The sequence below is a fragment of the Sardina pilchardus genome, chromosome 2, assembly GCF_963854185.1.
Source record: "Sardina pilchardus chromosome 2, fSarPil1.1, whole genome shotgun sequence".
Taxonomy (NCBI): domain Eukaryota; kingdom Metazoa; phylum Chordata; class Actinopteri; order Clupeiformes; family Clupeidae; genus Sardina; species Sardina pilchardus.
Window position 1 is genome coordinate 38,893,214 of NC_084995.1, and position 9,344 is coordinate 38,902,557.

The 9,344-nt window shown below is 45.1% G+C and overlaps 1 protein-coding gene across 1 annotated transcript in view; it reads right to left on the reverse strand.

The window, feature by feature from the left end:
- Positions 1–345: 345 nt before the first annotated feature.
- LOC134099610 (adenylate cyclase type 1-like) overlaps positions 346–9,344 on the reverse strand; it is a 43,120-nt gene continuing 34,121 nt past the window's right edge. The window contains exons 13-19 of the mRNA XM_062552548.1: positions 8,077–8,209; positions 6,206–6,322; positions 5,830–5,976; positions 4,193–4,291; positions 3,925–4,039; positions 3,300–3,424; positions 346–2,990 (exon numbers count right to left, since the gene is read on the reverse strand). Coding sequence (XP_062408532.1) covers positions 2,616–2,990; positions 3,300–3,424; positions 3,925–4,039; positions 4,193–4,291; positions 5,830–5,976; positions 6,206–6,322; positions 8,077–8,209 — 1,111 coding nt within the window. The 3' untranslated portion in view covers positions 346–2,615. The remainder of the gene's footprint in view (positions 2,991–3,299; positions 3,425–3,924; positions 4,040–4,192; positions 4,292–5,829; positions 5,977–6,205; positions 6,323–8,076; positions 8,210–9,344) is intronic.

A 9,344-nucleotide genomic window follows, 5' to 3' on the forward strand; every position in this document is an offset into this window, starting at 1 on the left:
AAAGGTTACTATTTGAGCCGTCAAAGGCTAGCTAGACCTGTGCGCTGCCACTGAATAATTTACCTTCAATGTCATAAAAACAACAGACTAATCCAAACAAATTGAGTGATAAAATATCTGTATAGGTCCACTTATCTAAGTCTCAGTGTTGAGAATCACCTTTAATTTGTTAACAAAATGTTCATTTTTGCACGTGGATTCATTCATTTACAAAGACTTTCATGACAAGCCTATCTCCACCACTGTCACTCTCTTCAATCATTTCACAAATGCGAAGTCTTTAAACACCAATACTTTATTTCTTACAAAAGTGTTATTTATCCAACTTTACACTGTACAGTCCATTTGTATAGAGCTTTATTTACAAAATTAAGATCTGCATATCAAATTGATTAACTACAAGGCAAATATAAGTGTAATCATTGTAAGCTTGTAAAATAAGGCAAAATCACATATATTATCAATGATAGGGAATCACAGGAAAAGCCAAATAACAATGACAGGACACTTAAGAGTGTTGGTGAATATGTTGTGTTCAGTCCAATGCTTTTGCAATCGTTTCAATCAATTGTAGCCTAACAGTGTATGTGGTTATGACTGTCTACTCATGTAAGTCCTGGGTTATTTACACATGGTTGCAAGTGTGGGTGTGTGTGGGTGTGTGTGTGTATGTGTGTGTAAACTAGCCCGCCAAACGATGGCGCGGTCAGTGCTCAGTGGGTCAACAAACTCTCAGCCATCCTACTGTCCCCTTTAGCCCCTCTCAATTCAGCTGTTATCAGACAGATTTTCACTTCAAAGCCTTGGCAACAGGCAGAGCTCTCTGAGTGTGTGCTCAAGTATGGGTAGGTGTGTGTGTAAGTGTGCTGGCTTTGTGTGTTGCTGTGCAGTAATCACACTCCTTCAGTGTCCTTATATGGAAAAGCAGAAGCCCCAAAACAACTGAAAAACCAGTGGGAGTAATCAGCTTGATCATCAAGGCCATAGATCTGATGGAGGAGGAGATGCAAATCTCATCACCAATTAAATCCATCATCAGACTTATCTTGAAATGTCAGTGAGTGTCCAGCTTTTCATTAAAAAAAGAAAAAAATACAATGAATACAACTCCGAGCCTATACAGACCTGCATTGCTCATAGATGTTTTAAGACTACATTTGGGATATTCCATAGAGGCCTTGTAGGGTCATCTTGTAGGTCTGAGAGATCCAGGAATTGGGTATGATGTGCTAAGGTATGTTGAAGAACCACATTTCCAATTGCAGCATGCAAGGCATTAATGGTGGAATGACATACTTATGTCATAGTAGCACAAAGGAATCTTCCTGTTCTAGCCCATATGAATTACCAGCAAATAATGTTTTATCAGTAGTAGTGTCGCACGATACACTGACAACAGAAAGGAATCGCAGTACCCTGAAATAGAACATGTTATATGATACCCTATTTTATTAGTACCCTATTTTATTGAAGAAAGGTGCTTTAATAAGGTTATAATAAGTCATATTTTACGTCAGTTTAAAAAAAAGGAATTTTAGGTCTATGTTCTGTTGTGTCCGCCTAATTTATCACTTCTATTACTGATGTGATATCATTTCAGTGTTGGTATCGAGAAACATAGACATGGGATCGTATCAAAGTCATACTTTTGGTATTGTGACAATCAATGTACATCAATATTGTCACATGTGGTGTTACAGCATCAATACTGTCTCAGAGGTTTATGCTGCTAACATAATCTTTCAAGAATGGGTACCCTTGTGCAACAATCATGAAGCCACTGCTTTGGCTAAAGAAGTCTACTCATTCCCCATTACAGAACCAAAATAAAAACCTCATAAAAGTGGCAATTGAGTAACAGAAGCATCCAGAGTGTGCTTTCACTGCAAAAATATCATGTAATTTCATTACATACAGTTTATACACACATGCATACAAACACACATCCACACAGTCACACACAGTATACAAAATGAGAGAAATATGTCATATTTACAACACCAAGGACTTTTTTTTGTACAGCATAATAGAAGTTGTAATCTTGGCATTATATATTTTAAGAAAAGTTAGTTAGTCATGCCTCGGTTTGGATGAACGTCCATACAATGTAAGTATTTCAGTTCAAGTGTGCTTGTGATTATACAAAAAAAAGGAAACAAAAACAAAAACAAAAACAAAAGCACCTCGTTGGAATGCTGACACTGCTCTAAATGGAGTTGGAATGATAAGACAGACACACGGCTGTGAAGCTCCACACCTCCAGAGGGGAGATGTCTCCTTTTCCTGAGCCTTCTCTCCCCCTGTGTTCAGAGGTACTCCGTGGGAGGAGAGAGTGCACCACTCTGAGGGTCCTCACCGGAGACAGCGGCGTGCCCATTTTGGGAGTGGTGGCGAAAGGGGGTGGCCCCATGAGACCTCCCTGGCTGCAGCTTGGCCTGGCCCGGCCTTGCCTGAACATTGTCCTGATTGGCAGACCGATTCCTGGGCCCTGTGTTGTGCAGCAGGCCCCCTGCGCATCCCCCCCCCCCATACACTCTCTCTCTCTCACTCTCTCACTCTATCTCTCTATCTCTCCCTCTCTCTCTCTCTCTCTCAGATGTGCTCTCTGTCTGTCTTTACACCTCCGCGTCCTCCTCCTCCGTCTGCTGCTCGTCCTCCTCTGCCTCCAGGCAGGGCACGCAGGTGGAGGGCAGGTGCAGGACAGGGGTGGCGCTGCTGTTGCCCGCCGAGGTCTGGATGGTGCTCATGCTGGCACGCGTGGTGAAGCTGCTGGTCACGGAGGAGATGCTGCCCGCCTTGGTCCTGATGCTGCCGCGGCCGCAGGCGGGCGGCCGTCTCTCCAGGCTGGACGAGCGCGGTTGGTTGCCCAGGCCCTGGGCCTTGCCCTCCAGGAAGTAGGTGAGCATCTCCCCTTTGCCCTTCACGCTGATTTTGCCCCGACACACCAGGTCGTAGTTGACCTTCAGCATGCGGTAGACGTCCTCGGTCACCTGGACGACAAATATCAAACTTGTATTTTTATCAGATTGCAGTGCATAGTGCTGTATTTATTGGGTTTTCTTTGGGCAACACATGGTTCAAGTAAAACCCCACATTTCATCTACATTAAAAATGTAAACATGTTTGTGTATTTGTGTATTAGAATGACACATCTCATTTACAGTATGTACAATTCTATAACCGTTAAGTAGTGTAAACCAATGACTCCATAATAACACATGCCAATTAAAGGACAGCCAGCCACCCCACATTGCTATGCCAGTGGTGTGGTGTGCCGCCGACACAGTGACCCTGCATACCTGGATCTTGCCAGGCACTCCTGTGCTGTCCATGCGGCTGGCCACGTTCACAGTGTTCCCCCAGATGTCATACTGCGGCCTCCTGGCCCCGATGACCCCGGCCACCACGGGCCCCACGTTGATGCCTGGACACACAGCAGAGGGGTAGAATCTTAATGACCACCAAAACATGCCACCAATTAGGCGCGAAAACTTGCTTGCTATGCGGAGGCAACGAGAATATCTCTTGATTTATTGTGATAACAAGTCCCTGAGCGAATGCATTATGTGCCCATCAACGCCTCATGAATTTTCATTAATCCTGGTGTCAGCTGTTGCTTAGAGTGCCTAAGGTGCACTCTCACCACTGCTGAAGTGAAAGGCAATTTGCTGGGGTCTGCCTGGTGGGGGCTAGCAAACGGGATGCATTACTGTAGAAAGGCCCGCAGTCAGGCAACAGCAACACACACTTACACACACACACACACACACACACACACACACAGAAACCTATCAACTGGCAAGACAAATACAAAACACACGTAAAGACACAAACAAACCTACCAACATGCAAGACAAAGGCAATATACAGTTATATAAGTAAAGTTATACTTAAATATAAGTACACGGACACACAGAAACCTACCAACTCGCAAGACAAAGTCGTTGTAGGACTGATAGTTGATTTCATCCAGAACATCAAACATCTCAATGGCATAGTCCGCCACTGTGCTTAGATGTGTGGTCGCAGACTTTTTGGCCTGCAACGCACAAGAAGAGGCTGTTAGCATGTAGGTATACACCTTATGTGCATCCGTTGGTAAAATAACTCATGCTTTGGTCTGCATAATCTTCCTCATTACCAGATTTTATGAATTTGTATTTGTAGAAAAGAAAATGACTTGATATCTTGCCTTGGTTCCAATGGTGGGCACCAGTCCCACTGCTGCCATGTAAGTGCTGCCAATGGTTTTAATCTTCTCTATGTCCTTGTAGCTCTCTTTGTCCATCAGCTAACACAAATCAGACATTTGGTACAACATTCAGTTTCGCATGTCTAATATGGAAATAAGACACTGCAAGTACATATATAGTGTGCATACACTACTCACAAAAAGTTATTTGGCTTTCAGGTGAAATGTAGTGAACTGTTGGACATGCAAATTCAAAAGTCTAGAGAAGGTCACATTAAGGTTATGGTGGATTTTAGATTCATCCTGAAATTTCAACCCGAAAGCTGAATATCCCTGACTTTTTGTCTGTAGTGTATATTTTAGCATAACAAATATAACTAACATGTGTTGCAACATTATAAGAATAATGCTGGGGCGACAGGTGAGACAAATGGGGGACAGGGCTGATAAGCCATATTGGATGGACATGATCTCTGGGGCCTCAGATGGCACTGCATTAAACACAGACGTTTTACTGTGATGAAAATTACTGCACGGGCTCAGGGAAACTTCTGATAAATATTGTCTATGAATACAGTTTGACACATCCACAAAAGCTGGTTAAAAACTCTCCTTGCAACGAAGAAACCATATTTAGACAGAATCCAAAATTGTGGCCTTATTTGGGCCCGAGATAGACTGAAGCGAAGTGGAAAACTGGCCCTGTGGTAAGACCAATCAAAATTTGCCATTCTTTTCGGAAATCATGGACTTGGCTTGCTCCGGGCTAAAGAGGAGAGGGACCATCCAACTTGTCATTACGGCCCAGTTCAAAAGCCAACGTCTATGACAGTATGGGTGTGCATCAGTGTCTATGGTGTGGGTAGCTTTCGCGTCTGGAAAGGCTCAGTTATTGCTGAACGATTGGTACAGGTTCTCATTCTCAACAACATATGATGCCATCCAGACAAATTTCTCTTCGGGAAAGGCCTTGGATATTTTTAGAAAAACAATGATAAACTGCGTTCTGCACATATTACTCAATATGGCTCCATAGTAGAAGGGTCCAGGTGCTAAAATGGTCTGCCTGCACTTACTCCAGACATGTTACAGTTAGTGCACCATGGAAAGAAAAACACAATTAAGAAGACCCTGGACTATATTGCTATATTGGGCAAGGATGGGACAACATCTAATTCTATGAACTGGCAACTGGTTTGCTCAGTTTGCCAATGTTTAGAGACTGCTGCTAAGAGATGAAGTGATGCAACACTGTTTTGAAATGTATTGACATCAAATCCAAAATGAACATACAGTATACTTTCCAAAAAATATACAATTACTCTGTTTCAAAAACTGATACATGTTGTTTTTACACCATTCTTAATTAGATATATGGTTTACATGTTTTGCAAATCATTTACTTTTCAAACAGCATGCTAACTTTTTTGGGACAAGGGGTTCTGGATGATGATCTGTGTTCATTCATTTGTCCATATTTGTTGCATGTAGAGAGATGATAAGTTGTCAAAACTTAGGGGCTTAGGAGGGCTATTTTAGTGACGACCGTTGGACCTCACACACACACACACACACACACACACACACACACACACACAGCATTGTGGAGGCATGGAGATCAGGAAGGAGACACAGACCTCATCAAAGTCGGCAATGATCTCATTTAGCAGTCGCAGGCATTCTACGCCCATGTTGTTTCCGTCCAGCTCGATGTAGAAGTCATTGAAATTGGGAATGGAGGCAAACAGCACTCCGACCTGGGCGTAGGACTGGTAGTACAGGTCCTGTGAGAAAGAGAGAGGGATTGAGACATATTTAGCACGTCACAACAACTATTCAGAAAGCCCGTGTCAACACCAAGCCATGATTGTCACATCATTGTGCTGGCCCATGCGTGATTTGTTTGCTAGAAGTGATGGTAATGACCTCGTTCTTCAAAACCAATAGGGAATATTGGTTTTGGGTCTGTGCTGACGGCTCCTGGTCTCGAGGTCTAGCGTCCAGCTGACTCACCATGTTCCGGGGGTTGGACATGAGGAAGTGCTGGGCCACGTGGGCCGGCAGCAGGTTGAACAGGATCCGCTTGTTGTCCAGTTTGACTTTCTCCATCCCATCCCTCTCCTCTTCCGCCTGCAGAGACAACACACACACACACACACACACACACACACATATTCACAGACACACACACACGCGCACACACACACACACACACACACACACACACACACACACACACACACACACACACACACACACACATTTAGTTCACTCACGCATTGATTACATGTAAGTTTGTATTTCAAACACCAGCACAATCACATCAAACGTTTCTATCACAGCAAGTAGCCCTTTTCACCACTAGGGGCCAGCATGAGAGCAATGCAAGCATACACCCTCAAGCAACCGAATGAAAGAAATCACACCCACTCAGAATTATGTCTGACAAACACTCTTGGGGCTGAGCAGAAGTCTATTTGGGTAGTCAAGCAGAAATGAAATCATTCAGTGCTAACTCTGTCCTGCTTTAAGAAGACGACAAAACCTCAAGAACACTGCAATATCTCCAAAGCACTGCAGACCACGAGACACAATATCTGCAGACCGTTTCTCTATCCATCTTCTTCACAATGTGGAGTGTACTGCTGTAACTCAAGTGAGATGTAATAATAGCAAATGCAAATGGAGAGGAGCACTGCAGTGTTATAATCCTTACCCATAGATATAATGAGCACACACATGCATGCACAAGCGCACGTGTACACACACACACACACACACACACAAATAGGCAAATACATACACACAAACACACACACACACACACACACACACACAAAAGCCAGTTGTGCTCCATGCCCCCACTGTGCCACGCTGGCCCAGCCCTTGTTCGCTGTACATCCCCATTATGTTGCCAGCCAGCCAGCCCTGAGCGTGGCAGCCGATGGCCTTCACCGCACCGCACCAACTGGTCATCATGGCGGCCACTCAGAGCTGCGAGCCAAAGCGATCGGGCACAGATCCACCACAGCTAGCGGTTCACACCGGGCCACTGGCACTCAGCACCACACACACACACACACACACACACACACACACACACACACACACACACACAGGCCACACAAGGACATGAGCAGCACTCCCATTCAAAGTTCATTATGTGGAGTTCTATGAGACCTACATCCATCACTGAACTCCACCTACACATGAGTGATTGTGCCATTTCTCATTTCTGAACCAGCCGTTCTCAAAGAGGATCCAGCCTGAGCCAGCACTGCAGATAACAGTTGGAGTCATTGTCATGCTCAATATATGTTTACATGTTAATACATCTGCATGTGAGCCAGCTTCCCACATAAACATAGCCACCCAGATATCCCCCAGCTCATCTTAAGACCAAATAAAGCAATCAGCCATCGTGTGCAGGATCCTTTGAAATGTGGTAAAGGAATCCCCTTCACTCGAGAGGGGTTATAAGTGACACACAGACACACACACACACACACTTTCTCTCTCACTCTCTCCCTCCCTCTCTCTCTCTCTCACTTTCTCTCTCTCTCTCACACACACAAACACACAAACACACACACACCACACACACACACACACACACACACACACACACACACACACACACACACACACACACACACACACCACACACACACACACACACACACACACACACACACAGAGAACTAAACTAAAACTAGCCCTGAGTTAAAAGTACCTCCTCAAAATCAGAACAACTCTGCAACTGAACATGAAAGGCCACATCCAAACCTCATGAGCATTTCAAAATGTCTCCAACGCTCTCGTGTCCCGGTCAGTCTCCTGCCGAGGTGTATCTGAGTGCGTGGTGGTGTGGCAGTGGCACTGACCTGTGTGGCCCAGAGGAAGTCCATCCTGAGCTTGAGGTCCAGCTGTCTGGAGTGCAGGGCCAAGGCGCTGGAGAAGAGCACCAGGGAGAGGAGAGGCTCCAGGCCCCGCGTGTGGAAGTAGCCCACACCCGCCCTGCAGAGGGAGGGAGGGCACAGCAACAAGCCATCAGTCCGCGCACACAACTGCACAAGAGCAGTAACACACACACACACACACACACACACACACACACACACACACATGCCTGCACCAAAGCAATAATACACACACACACACACACACATGCCTGCACCAGAGCAATAATACACACACACACACACACACATGCCTGCACCAGAGCAATAACACACACACACACACACACACACACATGCCTGCACCAAAGCAATAATACACACACACACACACACACACACACACACACACACACACACACACACACACACACACACACACACACACACACACACACACACACACACACACACACACACACAACACACACACACACACACACACACATGCCTGCACCAGAGCAATAACACACACACATGCCTGGACCAGAGCAGTAACACACTCTCACACACACACACATGCCTGCGCCAAAGCAATAATACACACACACGTACACACACACACACGCCTGCATCAGAGCAGTAACACACACACACATATGCCTTCACCAGAGCAATAACACACACACACACACACACACACCTGCACCAGAGCAATAACACACACACACACGCCTTCACCAGAGCAGTAACACACACACACACACACACACACTCTCACACACACGCACACACACACATGCCTGCACCAGAGCAATAACACACACACACACACACACATACACACATGCTTCCACCAGAGCAATAACACACACACACACACACACTCACACACACACACACACACACACACACACACACACGCCTTCACCAGAGCAGTAACACACACATATGCATTTGTTGACCATTTGGAGTGCTTGAACACACTAGAAAATACATTGAAAAGGACTGAAAAAGAGAAATAATGTATAAGAAGTAGTAGTATGATTGATAATACAATATACGTAAGGGATGTAACACCGGACATCGGGGAAATAAGTCCCGGCAAGGCAAACCGGTCTTGCTTAGCCCTTAAGGAACTTATTTTCCTGATAATGGCCGGCGTTCTGTACATTATCCCGCTACTTGTCAACACAAGAAAAAGAGACCTCACGTGATATGTCTTTTTACATTTATTCATTACCGTTTCGTTG